Source organism: Salvelinus alpinus, chromosome 12 (assembly GCF_045679555.1).
Source record: "Salvelinus alpinus chromosome 12, SLU_Salpinus.1, whole genome shotgun sequence".
NCBI classification, from domain to species: domain Eukaryota; kingdom Metazoa; phylum Chordata; class Actinopteri; order Salmoniformes; family Salmonidae; genus Salvelinus; species Salvelinus alpinus.
The window spans coordinates 6,565,344-6,590,772 of record NC_092097.1 but is presented as its reverse complement, the minus strand read 5'-3'; the positions used below and the strand labels follow the sequence as shown (position 1 = coordinate 6,590,772).

General features: G+C 41.3%; 3 protein-coding genes across 3 annotated transcripts in view; 2 read left to right on the top strand and 1 right to left on the bottom strand.

Annotated features, from left to right (window-relative positions):
• The window catches only part of LOC139536497 (V-type proton ATPase subunit S1-like protein), a gene marked incomplete at its 5' end in the record, with an annotated part of 159,742 nt that overhangs the window by 68,308 nt on the left and 66,005 nt on the right, over positions 1-25,429 (bottom strand). The gene's annotated exons all lie outside the window — the stretch shown is intronic.
• Positions 928-5,520, top strand: LOC139535404 (homeobox protein ANF-1-like). Its single transcript, XM_071334768.1, has 4 exons — positions 928-1,692; positions 1,786-1,970; positions 2,286-2,387; positions 4,341-5,520. Exons 1-4 carry the CDS (start codon positions 1,554-1,556, stop codon positions 4,455-4,457), a joined length of 543 nt encoding a protein of 180 aa, XP_071190869.1. The 5' UTR covers positions 928-1,553; the 3' UTR covers positions 4,458-5,520.
• Positions 9,184-25,429, top strand: part of LOC139536484 (interleukin-17 receptor D-like) — a 41,429-nt gene continuing 25,183 nt past the window's right edge. The window contains exon 1 of the mRNA XM_071337041.1: positions 9,184-9,611. Within this exon, the coding sequence (XP_071193142.1) occupies positions 9,492-9,611 (120 nt within the window). The 5' untranslated portion in view covers positions 9,184-9,491. The remainder of the gene's footprint in view (positions 9,612-25,429) is intronic.

The window sequence follows — 25,429 nt, the reverse complement described above, 5'->3', positions numbered from 1 at the left end:
ATAAATTAATCAATTTATTGCTATACCTTCTTCCCGAGGTGTCAATGTATTCATCTGCTAGGTTGAAGTAAGAACAATACTGCATTACAAAGTGCTAAATTAGGGCCGTGGCTATAAGGTGTTTTTTTGTGTGTTTTTTTTTTTTTTACCCATTATGTACATTCATCTGTAATGTATTGGAATGGTTTGTATGTTTCTCAGATCATTTCTGTATATTTCTGTATAAAGAAGTGCATTACATATGTATGCTATGTATGGGACATTTTTACAGAGGTGTTCGTCAACCTTTACCCATTGCCCAGATGTAAATTTGTTCTGAGCTCTGACAGCAAATTTGATCAGCGCATATAGAGAAATGTATCAACTCATAGAGAGTGCAACTATCATATCAACAAAGTGAAATTGATTCGGGTTTATATAAATAGAACTGATATCCCAGAAGGGTTGAGAATATTTCTTATTTCGATTTTGGGGAAAGGTTTTGGGAGTGGTAAACTGGGTTATACCTAGACGTTACTATGGGGGACTGCACTTTAGTAGTTTATGCAGTGGGGGATATGAACGTATTTAATGTATATACTTAAAGTGATTACTGTTTCAGTGTCCTAAAATAGCTTTTCAACAATAAATATACACTAATTCAAGGGTTAGGGTTGTGTTTTATCGCTCCTGGTTCAAAGTGTGTGTGTGTGTGTGTGTGTGTGTGTGTGCGTGCGTGTGCGCGCGCGCCTATAGGCTGCAAATAAACCCTATTCTTTCTTAGAGTAAGTAGCCTATTAAGTATTGCTCTTCTTTCAAAACAAAAAGACTGGGCGCGCCCGTGCACATTGACGTCCCTTGTGTCCAAATCCTCTCCGTTCCATTCAGAGCGAAAAGTAAACAAGTGAGCTATTTGTTTAAAGCTCCCGTTGTTCTGTTCGTTAAGGCGAGCGAGCACTAATCTGCTGTTGAATAGGTCGATTCGAAGAGGAACAAATGTTACACACGATTTTCCAGCAACACGCCAACCTGCCGCTTTGACGGCTTTTGTTTGTCCCCAACATAATTCACCGTCCTATATGCATCACAACGGCAGGATGAGAGAATATTCATCAGGATTAAACCTAATAGTATTAGAGGATTATTATTAGGATTGGAATTATGTGATACTTGACTGGTCCCGCATAATGATGCCTGCAGACAGTAGGCCTATCTAAAATAGTGCACAGGTTTGGCGACATGTGGGAATGGGTTTGATTTTCTACCTTGGTAGTTTTGAAGAAAAGGATGGCATTGCTTTTTTGTTTCAGTTATAAAATTACGTTTGACGAATCCACTGTCCTTGAGAGATAACACCTTTATGCCTAGGCCTATTTACAACACCCCTAATCTGAATCGGGTAACCTGCGACTCATCGCGCCCAGTGGTGGGGGGTATTCGATTCACATGCTAAATTTTTTAGAACCTCTGATTTTAATTAGTGACGTATAAAAATCCCCGATTCGTTAAAGTCGTCACCTGAGCAGCCAGCATTCAGAGGTCAGTAACTTTTCAGAAGAGAGTTGGTTGACAGTATGGCTGCATCTACCGTTAGTTGCCAGATCAGGCTGGTTGACGCAAAGCCAGTTTTCACCATAGACAGCATCCTTGGGTTGAATTTGGACAGGCCAGGACTACAAAATGTGTCTGTGAAGCTGTATCGACCTTGGACAGGTAAAAAACTATTTATTTCTCTCAAGTAAATTCTGATAATAATGTATGTCATTGTCTGTGGAGTTATATTAGGTTATGTCTGGTGTTTTTCAGAATTGGAACCAACGCAACAGAGAAGTCACACCATAGTCAATAGACCATCGGACCCTTCCTCAAAGATAAAGGGGACAGAAGATGAGCAGAAGCTCAACTGTAAACAACACTTTACGGAGTCCTACAGGAGAACATTAAACTGGTACATTGGGCGCAGGCCGCGGACGGCTTTCAGTAGCACACAGGTAAAAAAATATATATATATGTTTCATGCACAGATATGCGCAGTGTTCACAGGCCTCCATCGTGGTACATCAGCAACAAAACATTTTCATGTTTTTTGTCGATATTAGCCTATATATCGGCTGAAGTGCAGTTAGTGTTTTATTTTACCAACATTTTATTTTTGTATGATGTCATAACTGGGTTTTTGCTGCAGGGTTACAGTTATCAGTATTTACATTTATCAGTATTTACATTTGTGATAAATGTGTATCAATTTGTGACAGATGTTTTCATGGAAATACAATTTGATTGATATGATTTCTCCTTGGGGGCAGATTGAAGTCTTGGAGAGTGTGTTTCTCATCAACTCATACCCGGGTATTGACATCAGAGAAGAACTGGCACAAAGGTTACATCTGGATGAGGATAGAATACAGGTAGGCCTAAAATCAACTGTTTCGAAATTACATTTAAAATGGGGATGTTTTTACCCTAAGGCCTAACAGAGTTAATTTACTGTTCAACAGATGCCCCACATCACATACAAAAAATAAAAAAATACACGTTTTTTAACAATTAATTTGATTCATGTTCATTTATATACAGTTGAAGTCGGAAGTTTACATACACTTAGGTTGGAGTCATTAAAACTAGTTTTTCAACCACTCCACAAATTTCTTGTTAACAAACTATAGTTTTGGCAAGTCGGTTAGGACATCTACTTTGTGCATGACACAGGTCATTTTTCCAACAATTGTTTACAGACAGACAATTTCACTTATAATTCATTATATCACAATTCCAGTGGGTCAGAAGTTTACATACACTAAGTTGACTGTGCCTTTAAACAGCTTGGAAAATTCCAGAATGTGATGTCATGGCTTTAGAATCTTCTGATAGGCTAATTGACATAATTTGAGTCAATTGGGGGTGTACCTGTGGATGTATTTCAAGGCCTACCTTCAACCTCAGTGCCTCTTTGCTTGATACAATGGGAAAATCAAAAGAAATCAGCCAAGACCTCAGAACAAATAACTGTAGACCTCCACAAGTCTGGTTCATCCTTGGGAGCAATTTCCAAATGCCTGAAGGTACCACGTTCATCTGGACAAACAATAGTACGCAAGTATAAACACCATGGGACCACGCAGGCCTCATACCGCTCAGGAAGGAGACGCGTTCTGTCTCCTAGAGATGAATGTACTTTGGTGCAAAAAGTGCAAATCAATCCCAGAACAGCACCCCTGAACAAGGCAGTTAACCCACTGTTTCCCAGTAGGCCATCATTGTAAATAAGAATTTGTTCTTAACTGACTTGCCTAGTTAAATAAAGGTTGACCTGTTTTTTTTTTGGAGAGAGGAACTTTGCCTAGAAGGCCAGCATCCCGGAGTTGCCTCTTCATTGTTGACGTTGAGACTGGTGTTTTGAGGGTACTATTTAAAGAAGCTACCAGTTGAGGACTTGTGAGGCGTATGTTTCTCAAACTAGACCCTCTAATGTACTTGTCCTCTTGCTCAGTTGTGTACCGGGGCCTCCAACTCCTCTTTCTATTCTGGTTAGAGCCAGTTTGCGCTGTTCTGTGAAGGGAGTAGTACACAGCGTTGTACGAGATCTTCAGTTTCTTGGCAATTTCTTGCATGGAATAGTATTGATTTCTCAGAACAAGAATAGACTGACGAGTTTCAGAAGAAAGTTCTTTGTTTCTCACCATTTTGAGCCTGTAATCAAACCCACAAATGCTGATGCTCCAGATACTAAACTAGTCTAAAGAAGGCCAGTTTTATTGCTTCTTTAATTAGCACAACAGCTTTCAGCTGTGCTAACATAATTGTAAAAGGGTTTTCTAACGATCAATTAGCCTTTTAAAATGATAAACTTGGATTAGCTAACACAACGTGCCATTGGAACACAGGAGTGATGGTTGCTGATAATGGGCCTCTGTACGCCTATGTAGATATTCCGTTTTCAGATACAATAGTCGTTTACAACATTACAATGTCTACACTGTATTTCTGATCAATTTGATGTTGTTTTAATGGACAAAAAGTGTGCTTTTCTTTCAAAAACAAGGACATTTCTAAGTGACCCCAAACTTTTGAACGGTAGTGTGTGTATATATGCAATTATATATATTTAGCATTGTAACAGCTTTCAGCAGTTCTTGTTATTACACAGAATAGGGACTCTTTCTTCTTGTAACAAACATGAAATAAAAAAATCTGTTAATTACAATGTAACATGTAAAAATGAAATGCCTGAGTAATTACAGCAATAGCCTACTAGACAGGCATCTTCATGCTCTAAAACTAAAGCTCATTTTTTTGTTGATAAAATCCACATTATTTTCACCATAAAGGCTGCTCTGTTGACACTGTTCCGTTCTCCACAGATTTGGTTCCAGAACCGCAGGGCCAAGCTGAAACGTTCTCACAGAGAGTCACAGTTCCTCATGGTGAAAAAAGCCTTCGCAGATCTCAAGGACAAAGAGGAGGAAGAGTCCTTATGATAAACACAGACCTTATAGGGGCCTTAATTACCTTAATTAAGGACCTCTCGCTATCTCTTTTTCTCTCTCTCTCTCTCTCTTTCTCTATATATATATTTAATATATTCTGATGTGAATGTACATTTTTCTAGGGCAGCGTTTCCCAAACTCGGTCCTCGGGTCCCCAAGGGGTGCACGTTTAGCTTTTTGCCTTAGCGCTCCTAACATTACACAGCTGATTCAAATAATCCAAGCTTGATGATGAGTTGATTATATGAATCAGCTGTGTAGTGCTCGGGCAAAAAGTCAACAAAACCTGCACCGAGTTTGGGAAACCCTGTTCAAGGGTATGTTCATTTTTATAAACCGATAAGACCATTGTCAAATACATTTGTGGGTACGGCGTTTATTGAGCTATATTGGCAAAAAAAAATATGTTCTCCAACAATAGAATACATTTCTGTAAGTTTAGATGATTAAATTATTTAGTTTGCAAGCAGCTGCAGGTTGTGGGTGTTCCCAGAACGTCCAGAGATAAGCTCTCCTTATTGTTTGAGAAACACCCCGGTAGGAACCAATTTGTCTCCTTCAGTAGCGCCTCAGCAAGGCAATTAAGTTTAGGGGAGTGAGAGACAAAAGAGTAGCAGTGAGGCAGCCTGCCCTGCAGGCAGCAGGAAGGAGATAGTATAAAGGTTTAGATCGTAGAGAAAGCTTTGAGAAAAGAAAGGAAAAGAAAGAAAAGTATATTTAAGATCATTTCAGATAATTGCATTTATGCTTGGCAGGCACCTCTCTTTTCTGACTAAAGAAGTAGGCCCATATATCACTACTTGTGGTGTCATGCAGTAAAATAAAGATAAGGAACAGGGAATTTAAGTTTACAACTCAAACCAATAGGCAACCTCTTGACTAACCCACTACTCTGCTAACATGGTATGGCTGCAGTTTCACTGTCTTAACACAGGAGGGTGCTAAAGAATATCAAACGATTCTCTCTGTCTCTCTCCCCCCTTTCTCTCTGTCTAGTCCTTTGCCCCCTACTCTGAATCTCTGAGTCTATTCTACACCAATAAAATACAATTTCCCACAGAAAGAGTGAGTGATTCTGTGTTTTGCCCACATGTAGGCTACTGGACTCGTGTGATAATGTTTCCAATGCTCAGCGTTCATGCAGCAGTAAATACTGTATATGACTTCAAATGAAACTTTATTTGTCACATGCGCCGAATACAACAAGTGTAGACTTTACCGTGAAATGCTTACTTACCAGCCCTTAACCCTACAGTGCAGTTCAAGAAGAGTTAAGAAAATATTTACCAAGTAGACTAAAATAAAAAGTAACACAATAAGAATAACGAGGCTATATACAGGGGGCACCGATACCGAGTCAGTGTGCGGGGGTACAGGTTAGTTGAGGTAATTTGTACATATAGGTGGGGGTGAAGTGACTATGCATAGATAATAAACAGCGAGTAGCAGCAGTATACAAAAGGGAGGAATGTAAATTGTCCAGAGGCGATTTTATTAATTGTTCAATGGAGACACCAGATCACCTGAAATGTGTGATGGGTGTAACTGCACAAAGACTGTCCCACACGCACCACTTTCCCGTTAGGTTCTGAGTCAATTCCCACTTTGATTTATACAGAAATAAGATGTAGAGATCAGAGAACCTTGGCCAGCAGGAGTTCCCCCATTTTTATGTCTCTGCATCCAGTATGAAGGAAGTTGGAGGTTGTTTCGAATCCACAACACTGGTGTTGCTAGTGCCATACTCTTGCTACACTTTTTTTCTCTCTCACTTTGGTGCAATTTTCGCAAGTATGTGGTACATTTTCACAACTCTATGTACAGAAATCAAAACAGATCAAAATGGTTCATGTTTCAAAACTCTAAGCTCATTTTCAATTGACTTTTCACTGCACCAAATCACTCTTTAAATTGATACATATTCAATCTAAGTATAGTTTTTCAAACTGCAATATTCACTTTACTTTAGATTTTCTTGTCATGTGTTAATACAATTACACTGTAGAATTTTTTTGTTTTACCTCAAATGTATCAATTTGGCATACATTTATGTTGGAAGTTGAAACAAAATCATATATGGATGAGCCTGTAAATACTACATCATTCTCCATCACCCAGTGTGCTACAATAAGACAAAGTGGAAAGAGTCACTATGTCAAATCAAATTTTATTGGTCACAAACACATGGTTAGCAGATGTTAATGTGAGTGTAGCGAAAGGCTTGTGCTTCTAGTTCCGACAGTGCAGTAATATCTAACAAGTAATCTAAAAATTTCGCAAACACCTGTGGGGCAAAAAAGTATTTAGTCAGCCACCAATTGTGCAAGTTCTCCCACTTAAAAAGATGAGAGAGGCCTGTAATTTTCATCATAGGTACACTTCAACTATGACAGACAAAATGAGAAAGAAAAATCCAGAAAATCACATTGTAGGATTTTTTATGAATTTATTTGCAAATTATGGTGGAAAATAAGTATTTGGTCAATAACAAAAGTTTCTCAATACTTTGTTATATACCCTTTGTTGGCAATGACAGAGGTCAAATGTTTTCTATAAGTCTTCACAAGGTTTTCACACACTGTTGCTGGTATTTTGGCCCATTCCTCCATGCAGATATCCTCTAGAGCAGTGATTTTTTGGGGCTGTTGCTGGGCAACACAGACTTTCAACTTCCTCCAAAGATTTTCTATGGGGTTGAGATCTGGAGACTGGCTAGGCCACTCCAGGACCTTGAAATGCTTCTTACGAAGCCACTCCTTCATTGCCCGGGGTATGTTTGGGATCATTGTCATGCTGAAAGACCCAGCCACGTTTCATCTTCAATGCCCTTGCTGATGGTAGGCTTTGTTACTTTGGTCCCAACTCTCTGCAGGTCATTCACTAGGTCCCCCCGTGTGGTTCTGGGATTTTTGCTCACCGTTCTTGTGATCATTTTGACCCCACGGGGTGAGATCTTGCGTGGAGCCCCAGATCGAGGGAGATTATCAGTGGTCTTGTATGTCTTCCATTTCCTAATAATTGCTCCCACAGTTGATTTCTTCAAACCAAGCTGCTTACCTATTGCAGATTCAGTCTTCCCAGCCTGGTGCAGGTCTACAATTTTGTTTCTGGTGTCCTTTGACAGCTCTTTGGTCTTGGCCATAGTGGAGTTTGGAGTGTGACTGTTTGAGGTTGTGGACAGGTGTCTTTTATACTGATAACAAGTTCAAACAGGTGCCATTAATACAGGTAACGAGTGGAGGACAGAGGAGCCTCTTAAAGAATAAGTTACAGGTCTGTGAGAGACAGAAATCTTGCTTGTTTGTAGGTGACCAAATACTTATTTTCCACCATAATTTGCAAATAAATTCATTAAAAATCCTACAATGTGATTTTCTGGATTTTTTTTTTCTCATTTTGTCTGTCATAGTTGAAGTGTACCTATGATGAAATTTACAGGCCTCTCTCATGTGGGAGAACTTGCACAATTGGTGGTTGACTAAATACTTTTTTGCCCCACTGTATAAAGTGAGGTCCAACCTACCATTTGGTACAATGTGCAATGGTGGGTAAGTGACTTGGCATTTGTAATAAAGCGCAAGGATGCATGATAAACAGAGTCCAGTCTCTGTAAGACGGAGGAGGCTGCATGCATATACAACAAGTCACCATAATCAATTACAGAGAGAAGTGGCCTGAACAAGCTTCTTTCTAGCCATAAGCGGGAAGCAAGCCATATTACAAAAAATAAAAATCCAATTTCATTTTAGGCTTTGTCACAAGATTATCCACATTAACTTTAAAGGACAACTTGTCATCCAACCAAATACCCAGCTATTTGTAGGTTGACACTTTTTCAACGGATAAGCCACCAGATGTGACAATGCTAACGTTCTCAATGTCCATTGAAACGCACAACGACTATACCACTTAGCTAAGAATGATGTGAATAACCAAGTCAATAAACGTTAGGTAGTTAGATAGCAGGTAGTTAATATACTGCCTGGCAAGTTCATTGTATTAGTATCCAACTAATGTTAGGTAACTAGCTAACATACCTGTACATGCTGCTGTAATGCTATGCGGTTCGTAAGGATAGTGTAGCTAACAAATTGTCAGCCAACATAATGTGTAACATAACTTATTTGAAAAGTCATGCCTTTATTACATTGCTCAACATTTTATTAACATTTGTCATTAGTTAGTTCAATTAATTTATATTCGCTCTCATCAGACTTCGGCTGCATATTTTCCACCATCCTCTTCAAATCTGAAAACGTTGTGAAGCCACGCCCACTTTCGGAAGAATTGAATTATGGGACCTAAAAGTATGAAATAGTGTCCTCTGCATGTATACTTGTATTTTGGCGAATTTAGTACAACATCCGGGAACTTTTGGCATACTAACTATATCCATACTATGACCAATAAGTATACTATATACTCGAATCACGTCACAAATAGTATGGTTAGTGCGGTGAGTATGAGAATTCGAACACAGTTTAGGTAAAAGGAATAATAGAGACATCTTGGTTGATTGTTGTTTTGTAATATGTAAATTATGTAAAAGGTAGGCTACAGATACCGGTAGCCCTTATGGAAACTTGAAAATGTAACGTTTTCAACCCCTAGGAGTCAATTGTCAAATGTTCTCTGTATTCGCATAAATCAACAGCCTTGGGGTGCTTCAAGACATATTACAGGTTGAAAGGGGGCGTATACCCGAGGAGCTTGTGAGCAGGTGGGGACAATTTAGTAACTTTATTGGAGATTTCCAAGAGAGGGCTGTGAGATTGGTTTTTATTCAAACGGTCACTTCATTTGTACAATTCCAGAGTGAAAGAACAGGATCACATATTTGCGGTGGGCGGATAGAAAGTGACCAAATAGCCTACTAACTTTATGCAAACCAACTTCAAGAGCTGTAGGTAGGCTACTACAGGCCACAGCCCCACTTTGGGGGGAACATTACACCAGCATCACAGAGACAACATTCTGGGACGGATCGAGCTCCACAGTAGATAGTCTGCATGGACTAGAGAGGGTATGGCTGCGCGAGCGAGACTATTTAATCTAGCCACAATTGTATTCCTGTTTTCGAACTACTACTCCGCCTCACAGGCACCAGGCACCAAGAAAGGAAACTCGGAAAAATGCAACAATAAGGTAAAAAAAAGAAATGATCCGAGATTTCTGAAAAAGCTGCAGATTAACGTCGTGTCATGAGTGCACGTCAAGTTTCAAGTCTCGTAGTTTGCTGAGTTCTTCTCATGTTCAGTTTTGACATTTTGTTTAAATCTAGATGTGGAAATTATAGCTATTTATCCCTAAACATTTTGTGCGGAAGTTTTTTTTTTTTAACAAATGAAGTGAACCCTTCAAGAAGTAAAAGTTTTGGTTGAAAGATATGTATATTCTACTTGACCTTTTTTTTCGCCGTCTTGTTTACAGTGATCTTTTATAATAGACTATCCCAATAAACCCATGAAGGATTTACATACAACCATGTTACCAGTGGTGTGAAAAGTACCCAATTGTCTTACTTGAGTAAAAGTAAAGAACTTGTTTTTAATTTATGGATAGGCAGGGGCAGACAATTTCCGAACGAAGCATTTGTATTTAGTGAGTCCTCCAGGTCAGAGGCGGTAGGGATGACCAAGTATGTTCTTTTGATAAATGTGTGAATTGGACCATTTTCTTGTCCTGCTAAGCATTCAAAATGTAACGAGTAATTTGTTTGTCAGGGAAACTGAATGGAGTAAAAAGGACATTTATTTTCTTTAGGAAAAGTAGTAAAGTACAGATACTACTTAAGTAGTACTTTAAAGTGTTTTCAAAGAAGTACTTTACACCGACAAAAACATGGAAAGGGGAAAAAACGAATCTAGCTAGTAGTGGACAGTTTGTAGCCCAACTACAGTTGGAAATGGCTATTAGTTGTAAAAGGTGAAACTGTTGCAGGTGAGAAGTGGTGTGTCTGTGTCTGATCCATTGTCTCCAAAAAGGTGTTGACCTTAGTACAGTCCCATTTCACTGCCAATTGTCATTATAATGTTGTGACAGTTGACATGGCACAAGGGGTGTCACGGACCTATTCTTTTAAAGGGGGAATGAAGTATAATGATTAGAGAATAATCATTATGCCTAATTCGGTGTAAAAAATAATAATGAAAAAAGTGCCAAGAAACATTCAAAGTTCTTAATTTTCTGGATTGACTGACCTTCATGTCTTAAACCAATGATGCACTGTCGTTTTCTCTTTGCTTATTTGAGCTGTTCTTGCAATAATATGGACTTGGTATTTTACCAAATAGGGCTATCTTCTGTATACCACCCTTGTCACAATACAACTGATTGGCTCAAATGCATTTAGAAGGAAAGAAATTCCACAAATTAAATTTAACAAAAATGTATCATGTTTAAAAATGCTTTTTAGAACTGTCTCACCGACAGCACAAACCGTCATTCTGTAATGTCAGCCAAACTATGAAACATATTCGTTTGCAAGTAATCGACAGTTGAAGAATGTAACTTTTTCATAATGGATATATCTGGGAATTGCATCCTAGGTTTCAGCGGAAGTCTGGAGGAAAAATGCAATCAACACATTTCTATAACAGGTTATGTGTCCCAAATGGCACCCTATTCCCTATAGAGTACACAACTTTTGACACAGAGAAAGTAGTGCACTATAAAGGGAATAAGGTTCCATTTGGGATGCAACTCAGGTGAAATCACCCCTGTGGTTTCCTTTTGTGCTTACAACCACAAAGTCCCGCCATACTACCTGGGACAATGAGATAGTTGTTTGAAGAGGGTCCCTGTCTTACCTCTATGGGCCGGTTAAAATGTTTAAATACATAGCAGAGAACTCAACACATACTGTAACGTTTCTCTGAACTAAATTAAATAAGGGAAATGCATTAGTTTATTTTGGAGAGTACACGGTCCACACACAATGTGTATTTTGTTGGCATAAAATAAATGTTCTGATTGTAATTTGGAAGACTGCTGCCCAATTGTTTCAATGGTCTGCTGTACTTCCTATTATGTGGACAGCCACGCGATCAGAGGCAACAATAACATTGATAGCAGCAATACCACTAATCACAATACGACTCTGTTTTAGGTTCCTTGTTGTGTATAGACTCTAAGACAAAACCATAAAACAAGATGTCAATTTGTGTCTGATGTATGAGAGAAGAATGAATTCCTGGAGTGTAACCCTACACTAGTGTGCTTTGCACCCATTGTCAATGTCCCTATGATTCCTAGTCATGCCTTGATTTAGTGTCAAAGGGATGGAAAGAAAAAGAAAGGACAATGTTTTCCAATGTCTCCAGACGTACACAAACAGTGGCCTGGCCAAGTCTTTTATTGTGGTGGCCTTGGGATCTCTTACCAGCCCTGGCTTGACTGCACATGTGGGACACATGTTTCCTTCACTTTGTCTTTGTTAATCACAAACTCAAAAGAAATAACCCCCTCTTGTTCTCTCTTTTCTTTATGTCTGTAACATCTGGCTGCAGATGAATGATGTCGGGGAGGGAGGTGCATTTGCTTCATGGCGTTGATGGTGTGTGGAGGGAGAGTTTGTAAGAGGGAGAGTGTGTTTTCATGCTGAAATTTGTTCTGTGTTTATTTTTTAAATTCAACCTTTGTTTAACCAGGTAGGCCAGTTGAGAACAAGTTCTCATTTACAACTGCGACCTGGCCAAGATAAAGTAAAGCAGTGCGACACAAACAACAACAGAGTTACACATGGAAACTGTGTGTGCGCCATGCTCGCACCTGTGTGTGTGTATTGTGTTAACAAGGTTTAGAGTTATTCCTTTCCACCTCCTTGAGAGAGCATTGAAAACCACCCAACCAACTCGTATCCTTGGAGGCAGTTTTGTGTCTGTTCTGTGGGAAAGTTCCTGGTTGGCTAGCTCTGAATCGGGACAGAGCCATCGCCCCGGAGCTTTTCTCAATGAGGAGGCCTGGGCCTTTCAGATGCATGGCTGCCTGCCTTTGACTGGCAGGGAGGGAATCCTGCTGCTAGGGAAGAATGGCTGCTTGGCCCTGGTAAATGGGAGGTATGTTAAAAGTCCAGTGTGTCTGTCCACCCTACCAGGGTGCACTGCATTGTTGATGGTCTGGTCAGAAGCTAGCTTTATGAATGAACCCGTGCAAGAAATGAATAAATAATGAAATGGTCAGAATTAGAAATAGGTTTAGCTTTTGTGTGGAATTGTTTATCGAATTAGATTTTGTACAAACGTGCACAGCCGCGCGCGCACACCCACGCACTTTCAATGACTGGCCGTGTCCGAATACCCATATTAGCGTATTAAATAGTATGCGAAAAAAGGTTTTATAGTATGTGAAATTTGGAAAATAGTACTCCATGCGTCATCTAATGCGCGATTGCATTGAGTCCCGCCATTCGTTCATTGGTACAGCGCCTAAATGTATCTGATTATCAGCTGTAGTCAAACACGCAAGTCGGGAAAGACCAGTGACTTCCACTAGATCAAACGCCGAATTAGTATGCAGTTTAAGTATGTAGTACACTAGTATGGGTATTCAGATACAGCGACTGTATGAGTCTGACAGACTGAAGTCATTACCACCAATTATCCAATCTTTCCTCTTTACCTCATCAGTGATCTGCTACCCGGGGCACTTCCTACTTCCTGCCAAAGGCTCAGAGCCCAGAATGAGATTATACAGTGGTCTCTTCAAAAGCTCCAGAGTCAGACATCTCTATGAAGTTGCAATACAAGGTACTCCCCTGTGTTTCAATATGACCCGACTGACCAGTAATTTAATTATGACTACTGTGACACAAAGGCTCAGACCCCCAAAGTGAGATTACACAGTAGTCCCTTCAAATGCTAAAGAAACACAAGGTACACTCCGGTGTTCATTGTTACTCCTCAGTAGTTATTTTATGACTACCACCATACAACGTGGGCAGCCATAGAGGTTAGGGTGCTCAATATAGTAGTTTGTTACCTTGTGTTGCCGTAGGAAGTGTTACTGCACTTTGTGTTGGTTTGGTGGATCAATATTTTGATCCACCATTTTAATTATTATTTTTTCATTGAGTTGAAATAAGTAAATATAATTTATGCATTTATTCAAGTGGGGAAGAGACAAATGTGTGTGTGTGTATGCACATTATTTTCTATGTTGCCCTGTCTTAGTAATTTTTTCACGCGCCCCCCTCAGACACAGCTTAATGTGAGCTCTCACATTTTTCAACATGTTTTTTACGAAAGGATAGATTTGGATTGAGAGAAACTTGGATTTTTTGGCAGGTACATATGCAGGATGCTACCCTCTGTCAAAGACGCTTGGACCTTCTTTTTTGATATTTTCAGTGGTATTGTTAACACGCCCCTATAAAGAAAATGAGAATTAAAAACAGGTTCAGCCCCTGGTTTGACCGTGATCTTGCAGTTACTCTACCTCAAGAATTGCATTTGGCGAATGGCTCGGCACACACATACTCAGGCTGACTAGTTCGCGTTCAGGCAAATGAGAAATAAGGGCACTCAGGCTATCCAGAAGGCCGAAGTTACTTTAAGGAGCAGTTCTCTCTCTGGGTCTAACCCCAAGAAGTTCTGGAAAACGGTTAAAGACCTGGAGAATAAACCCTCCTTCTCACAGCTGCCCATGTCCCTTTAATATTGATGTGGTTGTCACTGACAAGAAGCACATGGCTGAGCTCTTTAATCACCACTTCATTAAGTCAGGATTCCTATTTAGCCATGCCTCCTTGCCCGTCCAACATTTCCTCATCTCCCACCCCTTCTAATGCGACTATCCCCGATGCTTCTCCCTCTTTTCCCACTGCCCCGCTACAAAGTCTCTCCTTGCAGGCAGTCACTGAGTCTGAGGTGCTAAAGGAGCTCCTTATACCCAAAAAAACATCTGGGTCAGATGGTTTAGACCCTTCCTTCAGGTTGCTGCCCCTATCATCGCCAAGCCTATCTCCAACCTCTTTAACCTGTCTCTCCTTCCTGGGGGGGGTTCCCATTGCTTGGAAGGCAGCCACAGGTCATCCTTTATTTAAAGGGGGAGATCAAGCTGATCCTAACTGTTATAGGCTTATTTCTATTTTGCCCTGTTTATCAAAAGTGTAGGAAAAACTTGTCAATAATGAACTGACTGGCTTTCTAGATGTCTATAGTATTCTCTCTGATATGCAATCTGATTTCCACTCAGGTTATGGATGTGTCACTGCAACCTTAAATTGTCACCATTGCCCTTGATTCTAAGCAATATTGTGTTGCTATTTTTATTGACTTGGCCAAAGCTTTTGATACGGTAGACCATTCCATTCCTGTGGGCCGGCTAAGGTGTATTGGTGTCTCTGAGGGGTCTTTGGCCTGGTTTGTTAACTACCTCTCTCAAAGAGTGCAGAAAATCTGCTCTGTCAGCCACTGCCTGTCACCAAGGGAGTACCCCAAGGCTCAATCCTAGGCCCCACACTCTTCTCAGTTTACATCAACAACATAGATCAGGCAGTAGGAAGCTCTCATCCATTTATATGCAGATAGTCTTATACTCAGCTGGCCCCTCCCTGGATTTTGTGATAAATGCTCTACAACAAAGCTTTCTTAGTGTCCAACAAGCTTTCTCTACCCTTAACCTTGTTCTGAACACCTCCAAAACAAAGGTCATGTGGTTTGGTAAGAAGAATGCCCCTCTTCCCACAGGTGTTATTACTACCTCTGAGGGTTTAGAGCTTGAGGCAGTCACCTCATACAAGTACTTGGGTATATGGCTAGACGGTGCACTGTCTTTCTCAGCACATATCAAAGCTGCAGGCTAAAGTTAAATGTAGACTTTGTTTCCTTGATTGTAATTGCTCCTCTTTCACCCCAGCTGCCAAACTAACTGATTCAGAGGACCACCCTACCCATGATAGATTACGGAGACATAATTTATAGCTTGGCAGGTAAGGGTGCTCTCGAGCGGCTAGACGTTCTTTACCATTCGGCAATCAGATTTGCCACCATTGCTTCTTATAGGACACATCACTGCACTCTATTATACTCTGTAAACTGGTCATCTCAGTATACCCGTCGCAAGACCCACTGGTTGATGCTTATTTATAAAACCCTCTTAGGCCTCACTCCCTCCTATCTGATATCTACTGCAGCCCTCATCCTCCACAAACAAAACCTGTTCTGCCAGTCACATTCTGTTAATGGTCCCCAAAGCACACACATCCCTGGGTCGCTCTTTTCAGTTTTCTGCAGCTATGACTGGAACGAGCTGCAACAAACACAATGGGCCAGTTTTATCTCAATCTCTTCATTCAAAGACTCAATCATGGACACTCTTACTGACAGTTGTGGCTGCTTTGTGTGATGTATTGTTGTCTCTACCTTTTTGACCTTTGTGCTGTTGACTGTGCCCAATAACGTTTGTACCATGTTTTGTGCTGCTACCATGCCGTGCTGTCATGTGTTTTGCTGCCTTGCTATGTTGTCTTAGGTTTCTCTTTATGCAGTGTTGTGTGTTTTTGCCCTATATTTATGTTGTATTTATTTTAATCCCAGGCCTCCGTCCCCGCAGGAGGCCTTTTGGTAGGCCGTCACTGTGAATAAGAATTTGTTCTTAATTAACTGACTTGCCTAGTTAAATAAATATGGAGTCAGAGGAGAGGAGCGAGTCGCTTTCTCGTCATTATCCAGAATCCATCATTCTTATAGCATAAACCACAACACTCCAAATCCCACTGTCCCGCACCATGCAGACATTTACTTGCTGTGTGTTTGTGTTGTAACGGTGTGTTTGGTAATGTCATTTTGCAGATTAGCTCGCTCTCAGCTAAACCTGGCTGGCCAGGACTAGAACAGACAGGAAGCCCTTCAGCTCTTTAGTCCCTGGATCAGGCTTTGGATCATCAATCCGCAGTGTCCTGCTTTAGCAAAACACACATTGAGAACCCACGTTGTTTATTTACAAGGCTCTCTTTCAGACCACCATAGGGCTACAGTCTTCAAAAAGCCTGAGTCCAAGACTATATTCTTTTCACAATGTCTTCACATATGATAAGGAAATGTGTTTTATTTTTAATTAAAACAATTCAATTGAATGTTTTATTGGTGTCTAAAGCTTCCCTTTATGGCATTCTCCCTTTAAAAGGTCTGTCTGAACTTGCCATAGCTTCAAACTTGTTATTTGAATGTCAAATCCTAATTGACTAAACACAGCTATTGTGTCAACTTTGAGCAGCTGGGGGCAGGTCAGCCCAGCTCTGCCCATGTCTGCTGGGTGAAACAGAGGAGTCAGCCTTGCTCTGCCCTTGTTTGCTACATGGACTAGGGGATCAGCCACTCTCTGCCCCTGTCCACTGTGAATACCAGGGGGTAAGCTCTGCCGCTCTGGCCCTGTCTGCTGGGCTGTCTCTGGCCCTGTCTGCATGTCCCAAATGGCACCCTATTTCCTATTTAGTGCACTACGCTCTGGCCCTGTCTGCTAGTCAGGACATGGGGTTAGCGACCATCCTCCACAGGCACGTGTGGTGTGACTGCTAAGGTCAACTGTGCAGAAGCTCCCTAAATCCATTTAACATGGAGGGGAGAGAAGAGACTGTGTGTGGTTTCAAAGCTGGAAAAGCCATCAGCTTAGCAGAGAAGCCTGACAAAGTCGCGCTTTCATGGAAGGATAGGACCGTGTCTGGTAAAGGCATGAGTGTTAAAACGCATGTGTTCACTTGCACTTGGCATCCTTCCTCCTGAGGGTAGTTTGGGCATTCTTCACTGCCACAGAGATTTGTCTCTCGCGGATACCAAGGAGGCCCACATATTTGTGTGTGTGTGATCATTCCTCCTTGTCTAAACACCTGTTTTTGCCTTTGTGTGAGAAACTTGGCCCCGCCGCAGGTTAAAAACAGGCCCTCTGTTTACAAAAATTATCCAGTGGGTTCTTGCTCAGTAATGTCATAGCATATGGTAATGTTTCACACCGAGGGTCAGGCATGCAGGCTGGAAACAAAAGGGCTTGTGTTCCAAAATGCATCCAATTCCCTATATTTAGTGCACTACTTTTATCAGGGCCTATACGCTTCTAGTCAAAAGTAGTGCACTTTGTAGGGACACTGGCGTACCGGACAACGCCGCAGCCATTCATAAACCTTTTTAATTTCCGCATGTACTAGGAAGCTAAGTATTTGTTTCTTGGGCTTCAAGAATGTAACTGATCAAAGTGCCTCAGACCTTGAAAAATGTATAATTTAACTGATTTGAATGTAAGGGGATATCGGTAAACAAATTCCTTGGTCAAGGCTACGACGACGCCAGCGCAATAAGTGGCGCTCACTCATGTTCAAAAGCGCAGACCGAGAGGCTGACGCTTCTTAGGTAGACCTTTTTTAGTTTAGAAAGCGATCTCCTCGCAGAAGTGACAGTTACAAGGATGGTTAAAAACAGCTTGTTTGCCATAGCAACGTCAGAGAATATGGGAAGAAGGGAGTGGTGTATGCAGAACTGCTGTGTTTGACGCATCTGTAATTGAGCCTCACATTTGAGTGCAACTCGAGGTAAGCAACCTGTATTCGAAATAATTCTGTGATTTTTATAGTTGATCAGAAGCAAATTATAGTTTCATGCATGTTTCAATAGCGTACACAGTTCTTAATGATCGCTACCTGACCTTAGCTAGTTTACGTTAACTTGCCAACTTAGCTTCTAACATTACCACCCGCTTTCCTCAGAACTTTGTTGCCCCCGCTTACTTCACTTCTGTGTAATAACCCACGGAACACTTATAAGCAAGGGAGTACATTTATAAGCTTGGTTTCTATATTACCTAGCACATGTAGGCAGCTGCACAAAAATGGTATAGGTTGGGGGTGTGACGTTCCAATACTCTAACAATGAATAACGTTGTTTCTCATATCAAAATGAATGACTGAGCACAGAATGCATCCCTATGCGTCCTACAAATAGAATATCAGAGTAAAGAGCGTGATGTCATATCAGAATGAGTGCTTCAACCACCGCCATAGAGGAGCACAGTGACTGTAATACGTGCACCTTTTACATAACTGAAAACCGCACGTTTCTAACCCAAACTATTCAAACGTTACGCTCCATATTACCGGAGCTACCTTCCCCCTTACCGCAAATTGGCGCAGATTTTAAATTTGATAACCATGTCACCGGCCGTTTCAAACTACTCGCGGGCCGTGAGTTTTTAGTTGATCAAAAACTACCTTGTTTAGTCATGTTACCTGGCTAGCTAGCTAACATGGTACCGTGGCTATGCACACATTTGGATGGTACAGAATAGCCTACTCAATGAGCTGCTTCAAAGTTAGGATGCATATGCCTAATGTATTCTAAGCTAAATCTGAATACAAAAATTCTCTTATGGTGTGAAATTCTGTTGGATGCCTAACTTTTTGGAGCTGTGTGTGTGTTTGCAGTTTTTTTGGGGGGGGGTTTCTTGCGAAAAATGTATCAACTTTTTTTTGACCCTCAAGTTTGCATCCCTGTAGGGAATAGCTCGTAAAAAAAAATCTGTCCTCGGTTGCAACACCCACTACTGAGTTCCAAACTGCCTCTGGAAACAACTTCAGCACAAGAACTGTTTGTGGGGAGCTTCATGAAATGGGTTTTGATGGCCGAGCAGCCGCACACAAGCCTAAGATCATAATGCGCAATGCTAAGCGTCCGCTGGAGGGGTGTAAAGCTCGCTGCCATTGGGCACTGGAGTAGTGGAAATGCGTTCTCTGGAGTAATGAATCACGCTTCACCATCTGGCAGTCCAACAGACAAATCTGGGTTTGGCGGATGCCAAGAAAACGCTACCTGCCCGACTGCGTAGTGTCAAGTTTGGTGGAGGAGGAATAATGGTCTGGGGCTGTTTTTCATGGTTCGGGTTAGGCCCCTTAGTTCCAGTGAAGGGAAATCTTAATGCTACAGCCTACAATTACATTCTAGACGATTCTGTGCTTCCAACTTTGTAGCAACAGTTTGGGGAATGCCCTTTCCTGTTTCAGCAAGACAATACCCCTGTGCACAAAGCGAGGTCCATACAGAAATGGTTTGTCTATCAGTGTGGAAGAACTTGACTGGCCTGCACAGAGTCCTGACCTCAACCACATCGAAAACCTTTGGGATGAATTGGAACGCGGTCTGAGAGCCAGGCCTAATCGCCCAACATCAGTGCCTAACCTCACTAATGAATGGAAGGACATCCCAGCAATGTTCTAACATCTAGTGGAAAGCCTTTGCAGAAGGCTGTTATAGCAGCAAAGGGGGGACCAACTCCATATTAATGCCCATGATTTTGGAATGAGATGTTTGACGAACAACTAAATGACCATGCATTTTTCTTCTATTGGAATATTAATGCTAGGTTCCAACGGAGAACAGACACTGCCACATCCATTAAAGATATTACAACAACAAACACTTTTTTATAATATTTTCCCCCCTTGGACATCAATATGTATTGCAAAAAAACATTAACATAGGTGCGGGGCAAACAGTGGTGAAGTTTTCCCCAAATGCGGGGGGAATTCAGTCTGGATTTCATGTGATGCATGCCTATTCATGTTCTTACCAGTCGAGGCTGCATTGGGGAGGAAGGCTCATAATATTAACGGAGCAAATGGAATGGCTTCAAACACATGGAAACCATGTATTTTGACGTATTTGATACCATTCCAGCCGTTTCCACGAGCCCGTCCTCCCCAATTTAAGGTGCCACCAACCTTATGTGGTTCTTACATCGTTGCGTGGATGAAATACCAAGTGGAGAATTATTTATCTCTGCATATGAATGTTACGGTTTAAGACGTCTATTAAATTCTCATTAATGCTAGTCTGTCAGTGTGAAGAACGTATTGGGTTTTGACACGGGTCTACGGAGCGGTTTCTTGAACCAGACCCCTAGAGAGATGGAAGTGGGCCTCTAGTGAAGCATATACCACCCCTGGAGCATACATCCATTCATGCACGTATATGCACACACACACAGCCGTGAGAGAAGGGAAAAGGAGGGGAGTAAAGAACGAGTGATTAATTAGCGTTAATAGAGCTTGATAAAGGACACAGGCAATTGTCCCAGGAAAAAAGGTTGGGAATGTGAAATGGGAGCCATATGTTGGGGTAATGAGAACCACATGGTGGATAGGTACTGCAGGGAGGGAGAACTCTGATTAGTCCAGCCCTGCCCTGTTGGAGGATGGCCTGGGATGGGACTGGAGTTAGGGGAAGAACCACAGCGAACCATAGACCTCAAGCGTTGGGATAGGGCTGAAATAAAACCGTATAGCCAGGGGAGGGTTAGGGGAAGGACTGAAACCAGCATGGACATCTATGGCAGGGGCTGGGATAAGGATTTAATCTTTTATTTGTTTATTTAACTAGGCAAGTCAGTTAAGAACATATTTCTTATTTACAATGACGGCCTACCAAAAGGCCTCCTGCGGGGACGGCGGCCGGGATTAAAAATAAAATAAATATAGGACAAAACACACATCAACATTTGTAGAGCGGGGTGGAATGATTTTTATTAGGAATGGCTTTCAGTACCATAAGTTTCTAGACAACAAGACAACAATCACATCTGCTACAGTGAAGCTCTGATTAACTGTCTATAAGAAGGACCCTTCAGGCCAACCATCTCTCAGGCATAATCTACTATGATTATTTATACTGCCTCACGGATAAATAAACACTGTTGAACCTTCCATTATTTAATCAAATAATCCAAGTGTGAAAGTAAGTGGATGTGGCTGCTGCATGTGTTCGCCGTTGTTGTTTTGCTGTTCCTGCTGATTTGTTGGACAAACAGAGGCGTGGTCTAGCATTTTGGGTTTGTTCGTTTTTCTCTGATCAGTCCTGTTCAGCCTCGGACTTAGTCCCTCTGTGAGCTAGCTAGCTAAGAACGTCATTATCTGAGGAGACCAATCAGGGCCTGGTTTCCCAAAAGTGTCTTAAGGCTACGCTCGTTAGAAACTTCGTAGAAGCATCTTTAGATTCTGAGTCGTTTCCCAAAACCATTGTTACTAAAGTTGATCTTGAAAACAATCGTTATTTAACGACTGCCTCAGACCAATGGCGGAAAAAGTACCCAATTGACCCTTCGCTAAACTCCGCCATCGAACAGTGATTGTCCAATCAGAGATTAGCAACCGTAACCAGTCACTTGGACCTCAGACACCTTTTTGCAAAAAATCTTCATGGCGTCTATGGGCTGCAGGCAGAAATCTTTTCTCTGCTACAAGTGAACAGAAAATTGTGAAACGGTGTGCCTGGGGCACATGTAAAAGGCTGGTTTACAGTTTGACTATCAACATGTCTGTAGACAATTGTTAATGATGTTGCTATGTTAATCTACTGTCGTCCGACATCACTTGTCATTGTAGTTTAAAAAAAGTGTAAATACAAAATAGCTCCACAATGTGACTAAATACAAAACGTCAACCTCTGCATGACATCAGCAGCCCGGGAACTCCAGATAGCATACTTTCTATTTTAACACCAGTAAACTACGCCGTTTTTAAAAATGAATTCAGTAAATGTCAACCTAACAAGCCAGGCAACTAAAAGCAATTTTCTAAATGTTTTGGTTCGTTCCTAGCTAGCTGGATAGCCAGTTCAAATAAGGACAAGAGTATAGCTGACAACATCTTCAGCTCCTTTAAAAAAAAAAAAAAAAACATTATTACAGGAAAATACACCCACAACATTATTTACAAGGTAATGGAGAGCTTACAGAAAATAGCTCCACAATGTGACAAAAAAAAGTAGGTCATTCTATCGGAGAATTTTTAGAACTCCTGCATCTTGTCACATTTGGTCTGGTTGCTGTGGCAGTCCGGTAACCATGACAACAGACCTTGACAGTCGCAGAGACGAGACTTAGTGGCAATATGTAACTTTTTTGGCGACCTGACCAAATCCACATAGAAATGTGAGTTGTAGGTCTATCATTTTACTTGAAAGCAAGTCTGTGTGCTATTTCTATTCATCCCATTCCTAAGTTTGTTTTGTGTTTTTTTGTTGTTGATTTTGTACACCAGCTGAAACAACAATATTTTTGTTTATGGAAAATATACTGAACAAAAATATAAAAGCAACATGCAACAATTTCATATAAGGAAATCAGTCAATTGAAATGTATAAAACAAATAAATATAAAACAACTCTGGTGTACATTCCGCAGTCAGCATGCCAATTGCACGCTTCCTTAAAACTTGAGACATCTGTGGCATTGTATTGTGATATAACTGCACATTTTAAAGTTTCCTTTTATTGTCCCCAGTAGAAGGTGCACCTGTGTATTAATTGTGCCGTTTAATCAGCTTCTAGATATGCCAAACCTGTCAGGTGGATGGAGTATCTTGGCAAAGGAGAGGTGCTCACTAACAGGGATGTGAAACATTTCTGGAATTTATTTCAGCTCATGAAACATGGGACCAACACCATTTTTTTGCGTTTATACATCACTTTTTTTGCGTTTTATATTTTTGTTCAGTGTAGATTGCACAGAGTTTTAAGATGGAGTAACCAAGCTCACTGCTGCTGCAAAATCAGGCCCTACACCCAAACAAGGGCACTGCGTTCATCCACCTCTGGCCTGCTCGCCTCCCTACCTCTGAGGAAGTACAGTTCCCGCTCAGCCCAGTCAAAACTGTTCGCTGCTCTGGCACCCCAATGGTGGAACAAACTCCCTCACGACGCCAGGTCAGCGGAGTCAATCACCACCTTCCGGAGACACCTGAAACCCCACCTCTTTAAGGAATACCTAGGATAGGATAAAGTAATCCTTCTAACCCCCCCCCCCCTTAAAAGAGTTAGATGCACTATTGTAAAGTGGTTGTTCCACTGGATATCATAAGGTGAATGCACCAATTTGTAAGTCGCTCTGGATAAGAGCGTCTGCTAAATGACTTAAATGTAAATGTAAATGTAAAATCAAACTTATTACAACTACAAGTCTACCAACACACTGAAGCCTCTGATAATGTGATGCGCATGACTCGGTTACATTTGCATCCACCAGGATCCGTTTCTGACAGAGAAATATTTAATCAGAGTTACTGCAAAGTCAGCTTCAATGTGGCTACCTTAAGAGAGGTGATGGGCTCACGGCAGACAAGGGGTTTTTCTCATTGAGAAAGGTGAGGAGGAAATTGGCTTGAGATTGAACATTCCTTCCTTTGCAAAGTCCAACCTACAAAATGCCAGAACCAGATGTCAAGATGACAGAGAGCAAAGCATAGGGTGCACGTGGAAAGGACAATAGCCAAAATGTAAGATAATTTTATTTTTTATATGTAGTATATGGTAAAATCCCTAATTACAGATTTGAAACAAAAACCAGATGTGGTTAGCACGCTGTCCAACTTCCAGCCACACATTCTTAAGAAGTAGGCTAGTCCTTATACACCCATGCAGACAGACATCTGTATAGGTATTCTTCCTAACATACAGTTGAAGTCGGCAGTTTACATACACCTTAGCCAAATACATTTCAACTCAGTTTTTCACAATCTCTGACATTTTAAGTCTAGTAAAAATTCCCTGTCTTAGGTCAGTTAGGATCACCACTTTATTTTAGGAATGTGAAATGCCAGAATAATAGAGATTTATTTCAGCTTTTATTTCTTTCATCACGTTCCCACTGGGTCAGAAGTTTACATGCACTCAATGAGTATTTGGTAGCATTGCCTTTAAATTGTTTAACTTGGGTCAAATGTTTCGGGTAGCCTTCCACAAGCTTCCCACAATAAGTTGGGTGAATTTCGGCCTCCTTGCTCGCACACACTTTCAGTGCTGCCCACAAAGTTTCTATAGGGTTGAGGTCAGGGCTTTGATGGCCACTCCAGTACCTTGACTTTGTTGTCCTTAAACAGTTTGCCACAACTTTGGAAGTATGCTTGGTGTCAATGTCCATTTGGAAAACCCATTTGTGACAAAGCTTTAACTTTCTGACTGATGTTTTGAGATGTTGCTTCAATATATCTACATAATTTTCCTCCCTCATAATGTCATCTATTTTGTGAAGTGCACTAGTCCCTCCTGCAGAAAAGCACCCCCACAACATGATGAGTACCCTCGTGCTTTACGGTTGGGATGGTGTTCTTCGACTTGCAAGCCCCCCCCTTTTTCCTCCAAACATAATGATGGTCATTTTGGCCAAAAAGTACAATCTTTGTCCCCATGTGCAGTTGCAAACCGTAGTCTGGCTTTTTTTTATGACGGTTTTGGAGCAGTGGCTTCCTTACTGAGCGGCCATTCAGGTTATGTCGATATAGACCTCGTTTTACTGTGGATATAGATACTTTTGTACCTGTTTCCTCTTCACAAGGTCCTTTGCTGTTGTCCTGGGATTGATTTACACTTTTCGCACCAAAGTACGTTCATCTCTAGGAGACAGAACGCGCCTCCTTCCTGAGCGGGATGATGGCTGCGTTTTGTGATACAGTGAATTAATCTGTCTAAACAATTGTTGGAAAAATTACTTGTCATGCACAAAGTAGATGTCCTATCTGACTTGCCAAAACGATAGTTTGTTAAGGCATTTGTGGAGTGGTTGAAAAAGGAGTTTTAATAACTCCAACCTAAGTGTATGTAAACTTCTTCATACAGGAGGGGAATGGGGATGCACCCTTGTGGGGCTTCCCCGTGTTGGTAATCCGCCGTCAGGTAATATTGCCTATCTTCACCACCTGTGGTCTAGGACCTAGTTGCATAGGAAGGAGTTCAGACACAGGGCCATGAGTTTATAGGGCACTATGGTATTGAAGGCTGAGCTGTAGTCAATGAACAGCATCCTCACATATGCATTCCTTTTGTCTGGGTGAGTAAGAGCATTGTGCAGTGTAATGGCGGTTGTGTCGTCCATAGATCTTTCAGGGCTGTAGGCGAATTGGAGAGGATTGAGTGTGTCGGGGAGCGAGGTGGTGATATGGTCTTTGACTAGCCTCTTGAAGCACTTCTTGACGACGGAATTTAGTACTA

Bases quoted from the DNA above. Each gene is read 5' to 3' on its own strand.
- LOC139535404 (XM_071334768.1), top strand. From the start codon at position 1,554: ATGGCTGCATCTACCGTTAGTTGCCAGATCAGGCTGGTTGACGCAAAG. The intron at 1,693-1,785 runs GTAAAAAACTAT...GGTGTTTTTCAG, and splicing joins GCTGTATCGACCTTGGACAG to AATTGGAACCAACGCAACAG. The intron at 2,388-4,340 runs GTAGGCCTAAAA...CGTTCTCCACAG, and splicing joins TGGATGAGGATAGAATACAG to ATTTGGTTCCAGAACCGCAG.